The following is a 20,059-nucleotide window of genomic DNA, read 5'->3' as shown; positions in this document are numbered from 1 at the left end:
AAAGGTTGTTCATTTATTGCCATGAGACAGACAGACTGGAGTGTAAAGACACTTTGGAAGTGTCTTCTATATTTGCAGTTCATTATTCGAAATCCCTTAGTTGAGGATGAATTTGATTTTTTTTTTGTACTGAAAAACACTGAATATCTGAAACCAACTTTTGAAATAGCATTGGAATAAAACCTAGTATTAAGACTGCCTTTTTTAAAAAATAAAAAATCTTATATTAAATTCTAAAAACTATATTAGATAATTATCAAACATATTTAACTTAGCATGATAATGTTTAGGATTAGTATATGATCTCCCATGATGACTATTTTGAGCAGTTCCACTATTTGTGGCTTATAAATACTTATTCACTTATTAAAAGCTTACTGCAAAGAAGAAAAAAAAATTAAAAAGACGTGAAAAATTAAAAGCTTGTTCCTTGAATGTTTATTTTTGTCTTTTTATGTAATTATATCATTCACTTTTATAGTCAGAAATTTACTTCTCTGTTTTCTATTAAAAAACTGCATTGTTTTAACCTTTCAGCGCTCACCAGAATATACCAATTGTCGTTATCTATGCAAACTTTGCTTAATTCACATTGAAAACATCCAAGGGGCTCATAAACATATAAAGGAGAAACGGCATAAGAAAAATATTTTGGTAAGTTCTTTTTCAAAATATTTTCTTTTTCAAATGGTAAAACTACATCAAATGTGTGTGTGTTTTAAAAATTTATTTATGCATACAAGAACTGGGATACAGATGAGGTGTGGGGGGTAGGAGGATTCACCAGAGACAGAGTGGGGAACAGAACAGGCAGACTGACTGAAATACATGCTGAGAGAAGCAGCGGGCAAGACAGGAGAGGTCTGTTGTGCCATGTGGGTAGCTCCCTGACCGACCAGGGATCAAACTCGAACTTGTGCTGCAGAGGCTGCGGATAGCTTCACAGTGCCGTGCTCAACCCCCTGTGCCACCAGGGAGGTCCTCATTGTTGTTTTGTTGTTGTTTTTTTTTTTAATTTATGAAACTAAAATAAGTTATTTATCCAACCTTATGTTAGTAATTGAAGTGATAGCAATGAAAGCTGTGATTACTTTTCTTAGCTAGTCAGGAGGGGAACCTCAGAGACCAGTTTGTTCATCCTGGAGAATATTGAAAGTTTAAAACCCAACTGATATTTACTAAGTTTTTGAGTGCTGTAAGTCTAGGTCATGCTTTCTGCCTTCAAAGTTTCTAAAGTTTTGGTGAAGACACACTGAATAGGATTTAAGAACAAGTTTTGTTAACAGGGGAAATATGCTAAGGACACTTTAAGAAGTTAAAGCACAAAGATTTTTTGTTTACTCTAGAAAGTGACTTTTGATTTAAACCTTGAAGTAGCAGTTTACAAAGACAAAAAGATGATTGACGTTGAGGGATAAGTTGAGAGCATTTTACATAAAGCAGCATGAATAAAAATCTCAAGTCAGGAAAGGACATGGTATATGAGGAACTAAAAGAGTTCTAGTGTAGAAGCAAAGAAAGCTCAGGAAAATGGTATGAGATGAAGGTCACACCCCGCAAGATCTTATAAATAAGTTTTAGATTTTGGGAATTCCTAATTTGTAAGTTATTTTTATTTAAACATTTCATAGACATAAATATGAATAGAATGCTTTTCTTTTTAAATAGTATGTTAGCTTTTTAATTTTTTCAAAGTTACAATGTTAGTACTATATAATGTAACTCATTTCAAAGGCTCGGCTCATGTATCTTCTCTGAGACTTTTTTTTTAAGATTTATTTATTTATGCGTACGAGAGCTGGGGTACAGGCCAGAGATGCGGGGTGGGGAGTGGTGAGAGGATTCACCAGAGACAGAGCTGGGAAACAGAACAGGCAGACTGGACTGAAATACACTGCTGAGGGGAGCAGCGGGCGAGTTAGGAGATGTCTGCTGCGCCATGTGGGTTGCTTTTTGGCCAGCCGGGGATCCAACTCGTGCTGTAGAGGCTGCCGATTGCTTCATAGTGCGGTGCTTAACCCCTTGCACCACCAGGGAGGCCCTGAGAATATTCTTTATCTGACCTTTCTAACAAATATGGGTTAAGTATTCCTTCTCAGTAGTGCCATAGCAGCTCAATTACACTGTATTGTATATGTCTACGATTTTCCTGTTCTATACTTCAGTATACAATATTTTTAGAATGCAGTCTCAGTATCTTATCTGTTTTTGTTTTGCATTGCCTGGGTCAGTGTCTGACACATGTAGGTGCTTAATACATTTTTCTTTTAGAGAAAAAATGGCATTAAAATAGCAGGAACATAGAAGGAAAAAATTCAAATTTTATCAGTCTCATTTTTATTTAATTAGAACTTCAGAAGATTTAACTGTCCAGAGGCCAAGTGGTAGTATCGGAGATAATAACTAGGAAATTTCCCGAAATACTGAAAGATGCCAATCATTAGTTCCAGGGAGCTCAGGGAATTCAAAACAAGAAACTTCAAAAGAACACCAATACACACAGGAAAAAATTTAAAACAGAAGACTTATCCCTCAAAAACAGCCACTTGATTCTGCTTTTGGTGAAATTGATTACCTTGAAACAACAGAAGACAAAGTAGCTAACAATGGTTTTTAGTTAGTTAAGAATAGGCAATGAGTGAAAAGCTAATGAGATAAGCCCAGTGATTACCCTGCCTTGAGAGAGTTTTGACACCATGGGAAGAAGGGAACCCAATAGACTTTCAGAGTTGAGGAGATGATGAGCTTGAGTTCAGAGTGCCCAAAGTGGATAAAGTTTACAGGATAGAATAACAAAAGAGAACACTATCCAGAGAGAAAACCAAATATCTATGGACGATTCCCTCAGAGTATTCAGCACAATACAGATTGTTTTGGACGTGTAAGAAGTCTGCGTGAAGACACGGAGAGAACTTTTTGAAGAGACTTGAGAGAACAGGTCCCACACAGACCTGGGAATAGTACCTTCCCACTAACTAGACTGGATAACCTCATACTTCATGTGGTGTTGGTTCAAATACTGAGAAGGATCTTTGTTTTCATATTGGGGGCTCTTTTGTCCTAAACTAAATGCAGTCCAGACTAAAGTTTTAAAAGGCATGACCCAAAAGGACAAACTATTTCCAAGTATTTAATGTCATTATAGAACAAAGCCTGAGAATATTTTGAGAAATACAAAATATTCACACTCTCCTCTACCCCCGGAGTTCACATTGCTTGGAATTCAGTCAAAGATTATAAGGCATATAAAAAAGCAGAAAAGTATGAACCATGATAAGGAGAAAAATCAGCTAACTAAAACTGACCTTGAACTGACAGAATTTACGGAGAAGGACATTTCTACAGTTAACATAATATTATTCCTGATGTTCTAGAAATTTAATAGAGATATGAAACATATAAAAAAGTTTCAGTTTTTCTTACAGAAGTGAAAAATTCAATGTCTAAAATGAAAAATGCACTGGGCAGAACTAATGATAGATCAGATAATGTCAAAGAAAAGATTAGTGAACTTGAAGAGAGAGCAATAGAAATCTCCAAAATGAAACAGAAATAAGAATTTGGGAAATAAAAAAATTATTGAACTCTGCAATAATTAATAAATATATCCCAGTTCTGTACAAATTCCTCTAAAACATGGAATTCAATCTGTTACCTATATTCTGATACCAGAACTAGAAAAAGACATTATAATGAAAGAAAAAATCAGACCAGTATTGCTTGTGAACATAGATGCAAAAATTTTGAATATTATTTTAGCAGCTTGAATCCAACAGTATGCTAAATGAAGAAATTCATCATGACCAAGTGGAACTTAATCCAGGAGAGCAATGTAAGTTCAATATTAGAAAACCAATCAATGTAATTGTTATGTTAACAAACAAAAAAAGAAAATTATATGAGTATCTCAATAAATGCTGAAAAGGCATTAAAAATAAATCCTGATTAAAAAGTCTCAGTGAACTAAGAATAGAAGGGGACCTTCCTGAACATGTTAAAGCATATCAGTGTAAAAATTAAAGACTGAATGCTGTCTTCCAAAGGTTCGGGAGAAATATACTAAAAATTACTATCATGGGAAACAATACTGTGATTCTTCAAAATATTAAAAGCAAAATATGTATTCAGAAGAATTGAGAGCAGGCTCTTAAAGAGACTTTTGTGCACTCAAGCTTATATAGTAGCATTATTCATATAACTAAAACATGGAAATAACTAAAACATGGAAATAACTCATGTCCAGTATAGGAAAGGATAAGCAAAAATGTCTATATACACATTTATATATACATATAAAAAGGATAGAGATTCTCACGTCTTACAGTGGATGTACCTTGAGGATATTATGCTAAGTGAAATAAGCCAGTCATAATAAAGAAAAATACTATATGATTTTACTTACATGAGTTGTTTATAATCGTCAAAACCATAGGGACAGAAGGTAGAATGGTTGCCAGGGCCTGGGGGAGTGGGGAATTATCATTAATAGGTATAGGGTTTTAAATTTGTAAGATGAATAGAGTTCTGTGGATGGTTGAGGTAATGGTTTCATCATAACATGAGTATACTTAATGCCCTGAAAAGTATACTTAAAAATGGTTGACAGTAAATTTTATGTATATTTTGTCACGCTAAAAAAAATTCAGGGATAGAAGGTATTATTACTTCTATTCAAAATTGTATTAAAGGTTCCAGTCACTGCAGTTGGCAAGAAAAAGAAAGTTGGGCCTCCCTGGTGGTGCAAGGGGTTGAGCACCACACTATGAAGCAATCCACAGCCTCCGAGTTTATCCCCCGGCCAGCCAGGGAGCAGCCCACGTGGTGCAGCAGACCTCTCTTAACTCGCCTGCTGCTCCCTTCAGCAGTGTGTTTCAGTCATTCTGCCTGTTCTGTTCCCTGCTCTGTCTCTGGTGAGTCCTCTCAACTCCCAAAACACCCCTCCCCCTGCCCCCACATCTCTGGACTGTGCCACAGCTCTTATATGCATAAATAAATAAATCCTCAAAAAAAAAAAGAAAGAAAAGTCATCCAGTTTGGAAAAGAAGTAAAACTATATTATGTGAAATAGCCAGTAAAATCAACTAATGAATGAGTTTAGTAAGGTTGAAGAATATGACATCAATATGTAAAAATCAGTTGTATTTTTTTATGTATTAATGATAAACAGTATGGAATTGAAATTAAATCATTTATAATGGCATCAAAAATATGCAAATCTTGTATACAGAAAACTGCAAACCATTTCTGAGAAAAATTGGAGAAATAAACCTTGCTAGAAGAATTGATGTTCAGTACCAGTTCTTTCCCAACCAATCTGTAGATTGAACAGAATGGCAACCAAAATTCTGACTTGAAAAACATACTCTAAAACTCTTAAGGAGAAGCAGTGGCCCTAGAAGATCCAAATGAACTTTGAAAAGGATTAGCAAAGTTGGAGGACTAACATTGCCTCATTTCCAGACTCATAAAAAGATAAGACAGTGTGGTATTACCATCAAGTAGGCAAATCAGAAGAGAGAATAGTAAGTCCAGAAATGGGCCCACACAATGTGAACAATTGATTTCTGACAAAGATTCAAGAACATTTAGTGGAGAAATAATTTTTAAACATATAGTTCTAGAATAATTAAATATATAATGAAAGAATTTTGATGTATACCCTGTACTGTATGAAGAAGTTAAAATGAATCAGAGCTAAAATGTAAAACCCAAAAGTATAAACATTCTAGGAAAAAAAATTAGGAGGAAATCTTTGATTTGGATTAGGCAGGCAGAAAAATGGAAAGAAAAAAAGGAAAAAATTACTGAAACATTCTCAAAATTAGATGTCTGCTTTTTGAAAGATACTGAAGAATGACAATACTAGTCACAGACTGGGAGAATATTTGCAAATCATATCTGGTGTGTTGTTTGTACATGTAACATGTAAACAGTTTTCAATACTCAGAATAAGTAAACAACCCAATAAAAATATGGACAGATTTAAGCTGACACTTTTTATTTTTTAATAAATGTATATATGTTATTACATCGTTGTTCATTTTTTTTTAACATTTCGGAATTTCACATTCTTCTTTTTTTAAAGATTTATTTATTTATGCATACAAGAACTGAAGTGTAGGCCAGAGGTCCCAGGGGTGAGGGGTAGGGGGTGTAAGAGGACCCACCAGAGACAGAGTGGGAAACGAACAGGCAGATCTATTGAAATACACTGCTGAGGGAAACAGCAGGCAAGACAGGAGAGGTCTGCTGTGCCATGTGGGTAGCTCCCTGGCCAGCTGGGATCAGTGTTTGCTTTCTTCTCTCAGGTGTAGTCCCCATAGAATTCCTACCACCAGTTCACCCATGCACCATCACCATAGTCCTCTGTGCTCTTCCTGCCCTTGTTTTGGTCCCTCTCCCTCCCCCTCTTCTGCAGAATGTCTCTGATTTATAGTTGCCTGTTAATTTTGTTTTGCTTTTTATTGTTAATTTTTTTTTCTTGATTTGGTTCCCCTATATTCCTCCTATAAGTGAAACCATCCAATATTTTTCTTTATGACTTATTTCACTGAGCATAATCCTTTCTACTTTCTAGCTCCATCCATGTGGCTGCAAATGACATTAGTTTATCTTTTTTGATTGCTGAATAGTGTTCCAATATATATTGAATATCAATATTCAGTATAATTACTGAATATATGTATCTGTTGTGAAGTGATTGCCACAGTAAGTCTAGTTAAAATCTATCACCACACACAATTGAAAATTTTTTTCTTTTCTTATTCTTTTTTTTAAGATTTATTTATGCATACAAGAACTGGGGTACAGTCCAGATGTGCGGGTTGGGGGAGGTAAGAGGACTCACCAGAGACATAGTGGGGAACAGAACAGGCAGATTGACCGAAATACACTGCTGAGGGGAGGCAGCGGGCAAGTCAGGTGAGGTCTGCTGTGCCATGTGGGTAGCCGCCTGGCCAGTGGGGGGAATCAAACTCGTGCTGCAGTGGCTATGGACAGCTTCATAGGTTGCGTCTTAACCCCTTGTACCACCAGGGAGGCCTGCAAATTTTTTTCTTGAGATGATAAAGTTCCCTTAGTTTCAAATACACTATGCATTATTGTTGACTGTAGTCACCATGTTGTATATAATATTCCCAGGACTTACTATTAGAAATTTATACCTTTTGATCAGTTTCACCCATTTCGCCTACCCCTTTAAACCCTGCCTCTGGAAACCACTGGTCTGTCCTTCATATTTATGAGTTTGGTTTCTGTTCCCTTTTATTGATACCGCATGTAAATAACATCATATTATCTTTTTCTTTCTGTGTTTGGTTTATTTCACTAACCATAGTGCCCTCAACATCTATCTATGTTGTCACAAATGGCAGGATTTCCTTCATTTATTTTATGGAAGAATATAAATTACTCTGTGTGTGTGTGTGTGTATGTGTGTGTCTTTTTCCACTAGAACGTAAGTTGCATAAGGTCAGGGACTTCATTGGTTATATTAATGATAGAGGGAAATATGAGGCTGTCAGGAGCATATGAGGATGATCAACGATATGAGGCTATCAATGAGAATGTTTGAGGCAGTAGGATAGGAGTGTCTTCATTCATGTGTTTAATCTTCATGTTTCTATGATAATCTACAGTATCAAGCAAGTTGAGCATTTTGTGGTACATATAGGCATATGAAGAGAATATATTTTTCAAAGGTTTTTTTATTTATACAAGAGCTCGGGTACAGGTCAGAGGCGCAAGAGGGTGAAGGATTCACCAGAGACAGAGCGGGGAGCAGAATAGGCAGACAGACCGAAAGCACTGCTGAGGGGAGCAGTGGGCAGGACGGGAAGTCTGCTGTGCCATGTGGGTATCTCCCTGGCTGGCAGGGAATCGAACCGCGCTGCAGAGGCTGCGGGATAGCTTCCTGTCCCTCATAGCTCTCGGCTCAACCTGCTGCGCCCCCGGGGAGGCCCCTAAAGACAATTTTTTGAATATAAATCTTGTATTATTTTTCATTTTTTGTTAATACCTTGGATGAATCCTAAAAAAAAAAAAAAAATACCAAAGAACTTAGGCATCCATCCAAGAATTAGATTATAATTAAGAATTACGGAAGTGGTCATAGAAACATAAAAATGAGATTATCTTACTTCCTATGTTTGATAATACTCTACCTCAGTTAAACTTTACTATATGTTAAGATTGAATATGGTAACAATAAAATTAGGAATAGACAAAAGTTTTTTTTTTAAGTTTTTTTTAAAATATTTTATTTTTTTTAGATTTATTTATTTATATAAGCACTGGGTACAGTCAGAAGCCCGGGAGGGTGAGAAAATTCACCAGAGCCAGAGCAGGGAGCAGAGCAGGCAGAAGGACTGAAGTACACTGCTGAGGGGAGCAACGGGCGGCAGGAGAGGTCTGCGCGCCATGTGGGACCCTCCTCCAGTGGCCGGGGAGCAGCCGGGGATCGAACCGGCCCTGCAGAGGCTGCAGGCAGCTTAGCAACCCAGCGCTCAACCGCTGCGCCACCGAGGAGGCCCTAGACAAAAGTCTTTGATAAAGTATATGGTGATGGGGAGGATTAAGCAAACTGCTTTTAATTATTAGGTCTGAAGGGAACTCTGTATCAAAAAATAAGAGATTGTTTCACCTCTGAAATGTAATAGGTGATGCCTACATCATATTAAATGAAAGAATCTGTGGTTTCAGTTATGTTAAAAAATGAAGGAAATAGAAGGTTGTGAGATTGTGGGTGATTTCCTTATTTGCATTTTTCTGTATTTTATGTAGCTTTTGTACTTTGCATGTCTTTTTTTAATCAGAAAATAAAAGTGTCATTGTGTATATATAATATAGTCCCCCTTTAGCTCCACTTTCAAACTTTAAGCAGAATAGTATTTTTTAAAAGACATATTGCCTAGTGTTGGATAAAATAAATATTAGTTTCATTAATTGTAATGGTATTCAAGGTTATGGTAACCTGGATGTTTTCTTTGACTCTTTGATACTGTAAATGCTAGTCAGAGAAGATTCAAGAATTCGGCTATATATGTAAGACATACTTCTTTGCTGCAACAAAATTATCAGCTAAGTATTATGGTATCTTGGCTTTAATGTTGTATGTCAGAATTTATGCAGGCAGTAAAATAAAATGTTTTATTTTTTAATGTTCAACAGCAACCTCTCCAATAGCACTTCCTATTCTTCCAGTCTTCCTTCACAAAGGCAGGGATCTCTGTTTCTTTTGTTCATTTTCATATTCTAGGTGTCTTAAAACTAACACTTAAGAGGTGAGTATTTGTTGAACTAACACATTTCCGTCCTTATATCCTAAATATAAGGACATTAAAATGGATTATATTTATGTTGTTGTTGTTAAATGTTACACTAATAGGAAAAACAGGAAGAAAGTGAGCTTCGTTCTCTTCCACCTCCTTCCCCTGCACACTTGGCTGCTTTAAGTATTGCAGTTATTGAATTAGCAAAAGAACAAGGAATAACAGATGATGACCTCAGAGTCCGTCAGGAAATTGTGGAGGAAATGTCAAAGGTTATAACAACATTTTTACCAGGTACAAATACATTTTATACTTACTTTTTAAACCACACAACTCTTCTCTTTGCTTAATCTTGAACTTAAGGTGTTTCTTTTTTCATTTTTTTTTCACCTAAAAGTAAGTGAATTTTACTGTTTTATAAATGACTTTTTGGGAAATAGTATAGAAAAATGGAAAATGGAGAATTATAACAATAATTTTTGTTATTAATTTTTAAAAGGTGATTTTTTTTTAAATGGCCAGATACAGGGTAATTTCTTAGTTATCAGATATTGTATATAATGTTTATTTTCCAGTATTGTTGATTTTCTTAATGGAATTGTAGTTAACATTATTTTCAGTATCTATCAATACATTCCAACCGTCACTGAGTTAACAGTGGGGGGAAGTTAAATGTACTTTAAATGGCAATATTAGAAGTAAAAAAATTAGCAATTTTATTTTTTTTTCACTTGCCTTACAGACAGTTGCTGAGTATGGACTGAGTTTAGACATTTATATATAGATTATTAGCATAGCCCTCATCAATTTTTTACATAAGTATTGGATATAAGAAAATTTATATTAGTAAGACTTACTTCTTACCACCAAAGGGATGTTAGCTTCATTTAGATCCATTGTGAGATTTATAAGAAGTAATGTAAAGCTGAAATTAAAATTAGAATCTGCTCATTTGATCTATTCATTTTTTGTTTCTGTAATACAGTTTTCTATCTAAAATACATTGAATACCTATTTAAATTATATATAGAAATAATTCACTATTTTAAGAAATGAAATTTTTATAATTTTTAATGATTTTGTTGATCTTCAGATATTTTGTAAACTAGAAAAGTAGACTTTTATGTATTCAACTGTGTATGAACTTATGCTTTCTGAGAAAAGAATCTGCCTGAACAGTCTCAGTTATAGTATTTTCAGCTTGCCCTCTGTTGAGAGCCTTTTAAAAGTTGCCTTATGATTATCAAAATAATGTATTTGATAGTCTGAGAACGATGTAGGTAATGTTATTTCCTATTTATTTTGTTCTATGACCTCTTAGAAGTCACAGAGTTTTGTTGGTTTTAGGTTTGCTATAATATCAAATTGACTTGGCTCTACTTTATATTTTTAAAAAAGTTATGTTTCTTGAAGTAGCATGGATTTACAAACCTGTGTGTGTTTTAGGGGTATAGGTTCACACCTCTACCAATGTATATTATGCCATGCCCACCACGAAAGTCCCAATAATTATATTTGTAAAGAGCACTGACATTGTGTGTCTGTAATCCCTTTCCATTTAAAGTGCAATTTTTTTTTAACGTGAATGTAAATATCTAAAAGTAATTAAATATATTCTGGGACAAAAGTTATGACTACATTAGTACTTTCCTTATCTCATGTAATAATTGCTAAACATACAGCTGGTGATTCCTGAGTAAACTGTTACTAAAATTTTGTGTAAACACTGACCTTTAGTAAGTAAATTTTCTTTCTTCAGTGTCCCTAATGAGAAGCATTATTATTATTTTTATTAATTTTTTAAAATTGCGATTACATTGGTTTACACTATCTGTGATTCAGAGGTGTATGTTCACACATCTTCAGATTTATATTACTATACTTTACTCACCACCAACACACTCATAGTCTTCCACTGTAGTCCATTGGACTTTCTTATAACCCTTTGCTTTTCTACCTTCCCTCTCCTATATCTTCCCTCAATAGCTTCACTTTTACAGTAGATTTCTATGGATTGTTTTTGGTTTCTTTTTATATGATCTTTTGTTTTGTTTTTCTGCATTCCACATGAGTGAAACATTCAGTATAGTAGTGTTTTTCGTACTCTTTTTCCAGTTCCATCCGTGTTGTCACAAATAACAAGAGTCATCTTTAATTTATAGCTGAGTCTTGTTCCATTGCGTATATATAGCTTCATTTTCTTAATCTACGCATTTGACCTTGGGCACTTAGACACTTTTAGTGGCAATAACATTGGTTCACAACACTGTAAGTATTTTGTAGATAGTTATAAAGGATGTCATTCTACTATAATTGTTTTACTGGAATTAGAAGATAAGGAATTAATATATATGCAATTTTCCTACCACTGCCTTTTAAAGTTCCCATATTTGTATGCTGTTACATGCTTTGATATGTTTTCTTTATTTCCAGAATGTTCACTTAGGTTGTACGGCTCGTCTCTGACTAAGTTTGCTCTGAAAAGTAGTGATGTTAATATAGATATAAAATTTCCTCCCAAGGTAAGTAACTAGAAAAGAACCCATCTTGTATAGTTCTTAACTAACACTTAGCATTTTTTGTTGACTGTCTTTTTAGAGAAGCTATAGGGTACTGTAAAAGTCTGGCTTGTAGAGTGTTGGCATGATTAAATTGTGCATATATTTGGAAATTACTACTAGGTGTCTGACATAGGTGAAATAAAATAAGTACAGGGGAAAAAAGGAAAGTTAAAAAAAAAAAAGGAAAAATGCTTATGTTTCACTGTTGAATAGTTTTTTTTTATGGTAAGTGGTGCAGAAATTGATACTATTTCTTGCTTCAGACCTTGACAGTAGAAGAACGGGGTTGTAGGCCAGAGGAATGGGGGATTTAAAGGATTCATCAGACAGAGTGGGTAGCACAACAGGAGGATTGACTGAAGTACACTACTAAGGGGAGCAGCAGGTAAGACAGGAGAGGTCTACTGTGCCATGTGGGATCGAACTCAGGTTGTAGTGATGATAGTGTTGACTGAGACTTAACCCCTGTGCCACCAGGGAGGCCTCAGGAATAATTTTAATATTCAATAAGATGACACCAGGTATATTTGTGTAATGTCTGGTACATTATTGATATTTTATTTATTTTTTTAAGATTTATTTATTTATGCATATGAGAACTGGGGGGCAGTAAGAGGATTCACCAGAGACAGAGTGGGGAACAGAACAGGCAGATTGACTGAAATACACTGCTGAGGGGAGCAGCGGGTGAGTCAGGAGAGGTCTGCTCGCCACGTGGGTAGCTCCCTGGCCGGGGATCAAACTCGTGCTGCAGTGGCTGCAGATAGCTTCATAGGTTGCATGTCAACCCTTGTGCCACCAGTGAGGCCCCATTATGGATACTTTTAATAAGTAGTAGCTAATATTACTAACAGAAATGCAAATATTGTTTAGTACTGCTAAATAGCATTGCTTATTTACTGATGTGTCAGACATTTAATTAGTTGACATTTTATGTGGTTTTAATATTGGTAATAAATTTATAATTGAGGTTTGATTTAGGTGAAAATCTGGTGTTTTAGTTATTAGTATGAATAGTGTCATTTATTTACAATTAATATATGATTACTTTTTAACAGCAACATAAACTAAACATTTGACAAGTTTTTATTAAATTTGTATAAAGTAGTATTTTAATCTTAAGCCTTTTGGCCAAGCTACCCAATCATCAGTATCCCTTAAATTTCCTTTTTTTTTTTTAATAGAGGCATGTTTTATTTATTTATTTGTTTGTTTGTTTTGTTTATACATGCACTGGGTACAGTCAGAAGCGCGGGAGGGTGAGAGAATTCACCAGAGCCAGAGCGGGGAGCAGAGCAGGCAGAAGGACCGAAGTACACTGCTGAGGGGAGCAGCGGGCGGCAGGAGAGGTCTGCGCGCCATGTGGAACCCTCCTCCGGTGGCCGGGGAGCAGCTGGGGATCGAACCGGCGTCGCAGAGGCCGTGGGCAGCTTCGCAACCCAGCGCTCAACCGCTGCGCCACCGGGGAGGCCCAATTTCCTTTTTTTTTTAAAGATTTATTTATTTATTTATACAAGCACTGGGTACAGTCAGAAGTGCAGGAGGGTGAGAGAATTTGCCAGAGCCAGAGGGGAGAGCAGAGCAGGCAGACTGACGAAGTACACTGCTGAGAGGAGCAGTGGGCGGCAGGGGAGTTCTGCGTGCCATGTGGGACTCTCGCCCAGTGGCCAGGGATCGAACCGGCACTGCAGAGACTGCAGGCAGCTTCGCAGCCCAGAGCTCAACCGCTGCACCATGAGGGGAGGCCCTCCCTTAAATTTCTTATCTAAGCATCTTCTTTATAATCATGTGCTACACTAATTTCTGTTTGTTTTGCTGTTATATTTCAGAAACTTTTTCTCTCCTTAGCACTCATTATTTATAGGAGTGTTCCTGGAAGATTGTCACTGCATCATTTATTTGATTTTACTTCTACAAGAAAGATTTGTTAATATAAAATTTAAAAAAGGGCCTCCCCGGTGGCGCAGCGGTTGGGCACTGGGTTGCGAAGCTGCCCGCAGCCTCTGCAGCGCTGGTTCCATCCCCGGCTGCTCCCCGGCCACCAGAGGAGGGTCCCACATGGCGTGCAGACCTCTCCTGCCGCCCGCTGCTCCCCTCAGCAGTGTACTTGGGTCCTTCTGCCTGCTCTGCTCCCCGCTCTGGCTCTGGTGAATTCTCTCACCCTCCCGCGCTTCTGACTGTACCCAGTGCTTGTATAAATAAATAAATAAATCTTTTAAAAGAAAATAAATAAAGCGCCCCATTTAAAAAAATATATATATAAAATTTAAAAAATACTGTTTTTATTATTTTAAAAGAGCATGATTTTATTAAAATGTCTACTGAAATTGAATTCTCTATATTTTTGCAGCTTGAACTTTGCAATTAGTATACTGATTTAGTTTGCAACTTTTTCAGATGAATCATCCAGATCTTCTGATACAAGTGCTTGGGATTTTAAAAAAAAGTGGTGAGTTATTTTTTTCCTTTGTGGTGAGTTTCTTTTTTTTTTAAATATCCTCCTAAAGAAAATTCCTTAACATACATTGTATAGATTAACCAAATTAGCTGAACTCCTAGAATATTAGTCATTGTATTATGTATGAATATGTACATGTACATATGTGTATATATACTTATACATAGGTATATATAATAGGTATACTAGAAACTTTACATGTCCACTAGGTCAAAAGTACGATACTTTAATTGGTATTGTAAAAAGATTATGTTTTAGGAAATTAAAAAATGTTAATTTTGAATATTCTTGACATTTCTTCTTTAAAAGGTGCCAGAAACTCCATAGTCATTAGGAAGTCATTGATGAAGGAACGGTTAAGCAGAGTCTTGGGGGTAAAAATTGTGTGCATGCAATGAGCAAATAAGGAGTTTTTCACTTAAGACACTACTAACCTAATTTAGTCATTTATATTACTGCAACCAAACTATAGTAAATTTTTCATGTGAGCCGTATCTGTCCACTTTGATATAGAAAGGACACTCATGTGTAAAAATTTTTTTTAAATAAATTTTTTTTTAATTACATTGGTCTCATATCGGATCCAAGATCTCATAGTTCAATCTGGAATATTATTTTCTTGTTTTTTATTTATTTTCTTGTTATAAACAAACACTCAGTTCAAGATCTGGACCAGAGTTTATGACCTTAAGTTTTTTGCTGCTGCTTACTGGTTGTGTGTCCTTTGACAAGTTATTTAAGTGTTAATCTCTCAATTTCTCCATCTGTAAAATGGCAATACTGTAATATCTTTTTTTTTTTTTTTTTTTGGTGGGACCCTCGCTGGCAGCCGGGGAACAAACCGGTGCTGTAGAGGCTGCGGGCAGCCTCGCAGCCCAGCTCTCAATTGCTGCACCACCAGGGGAGGCCCCTATAATATCTTTTTGATGAAAATGTTGTGTTAAATGGGTTAAGCAATAATTTAGAAAGGTGCCTGACATGTAGTAACTTCTTATTAAATTTCTGCTGTTGTTAGTATTATCTTAAATTTTATGAACCAGAAGTACCTGGTAAAATATTTGTGATTTGGCTTAGAAGAGCTAACTTATTAACCTTAGTTTTATCCTTTTGTTGGCTCAAATGTCAGTTTTAAACTTTTTCTTGCTCCATCAACTCTTCATTATTTGTCAGCCTCTTGTTGGCCATATTCCTGGAAATTAGTTTAGAGATTAATTTGGTTCCTCTTACTCTGTAAAGGAATTTAATGGCATTTCCTTTCTCAATAAATACTTCTCTAAATGCATAAACATTCTAAAGTATATTACACGTAAGAAGTGGCATAGACTGACTCAACAGTATTATCTGTCAAGAACATTTGAAATATGTCTTTTACACTAAAATACATGAATTTATCATCTTAAGTCGTATAACATAGGTTTTCAAAATTCAGTTTGATGATAAAATTGTTTATTCCCTCCTTTTTTTTTTTTTAAAGATTTATTTATTTATACAAGCACTGGGTACAGTCAGAAGCACGGGAGGGTGAGAGATTTCACCAGAGCCAGAGAGGAGAGCAGAACAGGCAGACTGACGAAATACACTGCTGAGGGGAGCAGCGGGCGGCAGGAGAGGTCTGCACGCCATGTGGGACCCTCGCCCGCCCGGCGGCCGGAGATCAAACCGGCGCTGCAGAGGCTGCAGACAGCTTCACAGCCCAGCGCTCAACCGCTGCGCCACCAGGGGAGACCCGATTATTCCCTCCTTAATGCCCTCATTGTACTTTTTAAAGACCTCTGTCATGTCATCTAATGGATTTGTTTTCCAGACTTCTAAATGAGCTCTTTGTGTCTTATTGTCATAACCATATGCGTAATGTGATTTCTGACATACAGGTGTTCAGTACATGATTTTTGAATAAATTAACAATTCCAGTGAGAGCTACTAAGAGATTGTCTTTCAGCTTCAAATGAAATAATTTTACTCCATCTCTGTATTCAGATTAGACATTTATGGCATGGTCACCTATCTTGGAGATGAGAGATTTCAGAGTGGAAGTATTCTGTTTGTCCTTTGACTCTTCATATTAATTGGAAATGGGACTAGTAGGGCTAGCTTTCTACTTGCACGGCTAAGTTAGAAGAACTAAATTGTCAAAGCATTATAGATTCTCATTTCACTACTCCTCAGGAAATAGCCCTCAGAGTAGGTGGTTTCTGTCTTCTACTTGCTCTATCTATGAATGTTGAAGAACTTTGATTAGATTATATGCTTGAAAATGAACTTTCAGGGATGTTACAACCTTTCTTCCTAAGGTGATTATAGTTTTTTGGGACATAGTGGGGATTGTTGCTGTGCTTTATGGTTTATAGCAAATGACAACAAGGAGAGAGGTAAGAGATTCCATTGGGTTGTTGCTAATAATAGGTAGATTGTTCCACAAAACAATGAGCAATTTTTAGAAGAAAACTAACAATGTTTGCCACGGAGTAAATATTTGAAAGCTGTTGACATTAGCTTACTTGTTTTATTTTTTCCTCCCTTATCAGTATTGTATGTAGATGTGGAATCTGATTTTCACGCTAAAGTTCCTGTTGTGGTGTGCAAAGATCGGAAAAGGTTGGTAACAATGAAGACAAGATGAAATATTAAAAAAAAGTTCAACATAAATGCAGTGAACATCTTCAAGGGAGAAAAATTTTTAGATTTCTCTTTGGATTAATATGACTGAGCTAGTTATTATTTATTAAAAATAGCAAGCTTACTAAAAGCTTGTGAACAAAAAACAGTTACTAGACAGTTACAAATAAAACACTATTCCATTTTTTCCTCAAGCTCATTCATTCACCCAACACCATTGAACATTTACTTTATGTTAGGTATTGCTTTACTGTGGGGATATAAACAAATAAGAAATGACCTCTCTTCTCAAGGAACTCACAGTCTATTAGAATCTAGTTTTTAGTTCACTGAAATGAGTTATTGAAGAATAACTAATACTGTGTTTCTAGTCTGATATCTCATGACTGAGAGAGCAAAGTTCTTTTGAAAAAGGAAGCTATTGTAATCCTATTTGAGATTAATGTAGAAAAAATAGAAACAATCCAGAAATAACAAAGTGTTCTTTAATTGATTGTTAATCTGTATTTCTTACACTTTAAGATTACTATTTTATTTAAACTACAAGCAGCTTATGGATACCTAATTCAGCTTCCTTCTGTTTCAAGTTAGAAAATTGAGACTTAGAGTAAGCAATTTGTCCAAATTTAGGAGAAATTCAGGAGAAATTCATTAGAAGAAATTAGGAGAAATTCAGAATTGAAATATGGAGTATTCTCTAGTGTTTTTTCCCCACCACATTGTGTCAAATTGTTTCTGTGGCAATCTCAGATAGGTTCTTCTTCCTACCCCTAAATCTCTCTATTATAATTCTGTCACCTCATTTAAGGTAGCTCATATTTTCACGTACTATAAGCATTACTTGTGGGTTCATATGTACATTCTGTCTGTCTAGTCTCTAATCTAAAAATAGCATACTAAAGTTATGCAAGCTTGGTTACGAAAAACTAGAGTCAAGAAGTGTATATATAGTGATGAGTTGAGTATTTTGTTTTTTATTTTTATCACGTGTAAAGCAAAAAATGAAATAGGAATACCATGTTTCTCCAAAATTTAAAATTTTGATCAATCATGTTACTTTTAAAATTGATTTCTCATGAACTTAAATGGTAAATGAGATTGAAATTTTTTCTGAAATAGAAATGAACATTTAAAGCATCTTTAATTTATATGACACTTTATTAATGGAAATATATGATTTTCAATTATATCTAAGTTTTATTAATACATTTATTCTTACTGTGACCTAGATATTAAAATGCGGCTGGAAAGGATAGCCACAGGATTTGAAGTTTTCTGGCTTTTATGGTATTAATACAGTGAAATTTGTTTCTTTCTCATACATAGTGGATTACTTTGTAGAGTGAGTGCAGGAAATGATATGGCATGCCTCACTACTGATTTACTTGCTGCTCTTGGTAAATTGGAACCTGTCTTTACTCCCTTGGTGTTAGCCTTTCGCTATTGGGCTAAGGTAAGTGGAACATAACAAAACAATAATCTAATCTTTAAGATGATTCAGACATTTTCTTGTACTAACATGTACCATAAATCATAATATGTGGGGAAAAAATAGAAAGTGGTATGACAGGTTTTGATTATAGACATGAAAATAAAATTTGATAGACAAAGAGTTTTTGGTATAGTTTGGATATTTTAGCTTTATCATACTTTATTTTTTTTAGTAATACAGAAATATTTCCTTTAACATTTTAACATGAGGCTCAAGTATTCACTGTTACTGTAAGTTAAAATTAGTGCTTATAAGAGATGATACAAATTCAGGTTCTTTTATTGGCATTTTTTTCCTTTTCTTTAGAAGATTGTCTTCTTTCCTCTACAATATTGATAACTTGCAGCATTTTCTGATTGGGCAACTGCTGAGGATTAATTTATATTTTTTAAAGACTTTGGTTTCTCCTTTTCTCATTTCTTTGGTATGGAGTTAGGGAAAAGTGCTAAAGTAATTACCAATGCAGGTCTAAATGACTGCACAGAGAGATTAGCTTTTTTGTGTATTTTCTTACCCGATCAATGTAATATTTATTAGTTCTTAGATAGTGATGAATAAATCCTTAGTCTTACACAAAGAAGATGGATTCACAGGGTAGTGGTGGAGTGATAATTTAACAGGATTTTTTTTAAAGATATACATATAAAAGCTGGGGTGTAGGACAGAAGTACAGGGGTAGGGGAATGAGAGGATTCACCAGAGACAGAGTGAGGATCAGAACAGGAGGATTGACTGGAAACACTGCCAAGGGGAGTAGTGGGCTAGACAGGAGAGGTCTGCTGTGCCATATGGGTTAGCTCCCTGGTCGGAGATCAAAATGGTGCTGCAGTAGCTGCTGATAGCGTCATAGTGCTGAGACTTAACCCCTTGTGCCACCAGGGAGGACCCTTGACGGGGTTCTTTTTGGAATTTTTTATCTGGACTCTCATTACTGTTCACCAATGGTTGGAGCAGAAACAGTGGGATGAGTAAAGAACAGCTTGAGAAGTAAGGAATAATCAGAAAGCCTAAGATTAGAACTTCATAGTCAAAGCCTTTATGTTTCCTGTTCTTTTCATCTAGAATCTTTTTTTTCCCCAAAGATTTATTTACTTAACGCATACAAGAACTGGGGTGTAAGCCAGAGGTGCAGGGGTGGGGAGGATAAGAGGAGATTCATCAGAGAGAGTGGGGAGCAGAACAGGTAGATGGACTGAAATACACTGCTGAGGGGAGCATCAGGCGAGACAGTAGAGGTCTGCTGCACCATATGGGTTGTTGGATCGGAACTGCAGTGGTGGCTAGCAGTTGCTTGATAGTGCTGTCTTAACCCCTGTGCCACCAGGGAGGCCCTTCATCTTGAATCTTATGTATCCAGAATTTTTCAACCTTACTTTTTTCCAACTTACTGTTCAATTTTTACCTCATCAGAGTTTTCTGGACATCCTATATAAAATAACATTGCTACTGTCATTCTCATTACCTTTACCCTGTTTTATTTTTTTCATGGCACTTACTACCAGCTGACTTTCATACATTTGTGATTTGTTTTCTTCCGTGAAATTGTAAGTCATGCAAGGATAGGGACTTAAATCTATTTTATTTATTCACCGCTGGTCACTCTGCCTCTTTTTTTCTGTATCAGCCAGCACATAATAAGCATTTAATAATATTTTATTTTTTT

At 35.7% G+C, this 20,059-nt stretch overlaps 1 protein-coding gene across 3 annotated transcripts in view; it reads left to right on the top strand.

Annotated features, from left to right (window-relative positions):
- TUT4 (terminal uridylyl transferase 4) overlaps positions 1–20,059 on the top strand; it is a gene marked incomplete at both ends in the record, with an annotated part of 74,074 nt that overhangs the window by 9,561 nt on the left and 44,454 nt on the right. For all 3 annotated transcript variants that reach the window (XM_084241577.1, XM_084241576.1, XM_084241575.1), the window contains 6 exons: positions 538–654; positions 9,386–9,563; positions 11,703–11,791; positions 14,228–14,279; positions 16,814–16,883; positions 18,231–18,357. In XM_084241577.1, coding sequence (XP_084097703.1) covers positions 538–654; positions 9,386–9,563; positions 11,703–11,791; positions 14,228–14,279; positions 16,814–16,883; positions 18,231–18,357 — 633 coding nt within the window. The remainder of the gene's footprint in view (positions 1–537; positions 655–9,385; positions 9,564–11,702; positions 11,792–14,227; positions 14,280–16,813; positions 16,884–18,230; positions 18,358–20,059) is intronic.

The sequence above is a fragment of the Talpa europaea genome (genome assembly GCF_964194135.1).
Source record: "Talpa europaea genome assembly, chromosome: 9".
NCBI lineage: Eukaryota > Metazoa > Chordata > Mammalia > Eulipotyphla > Talpidae > Talpa > Talpa europaea.
Note: the sequence above shows the minus strand (reverse complement) of the source record. Positions and strands in the feature narration are given on the sequence as shown.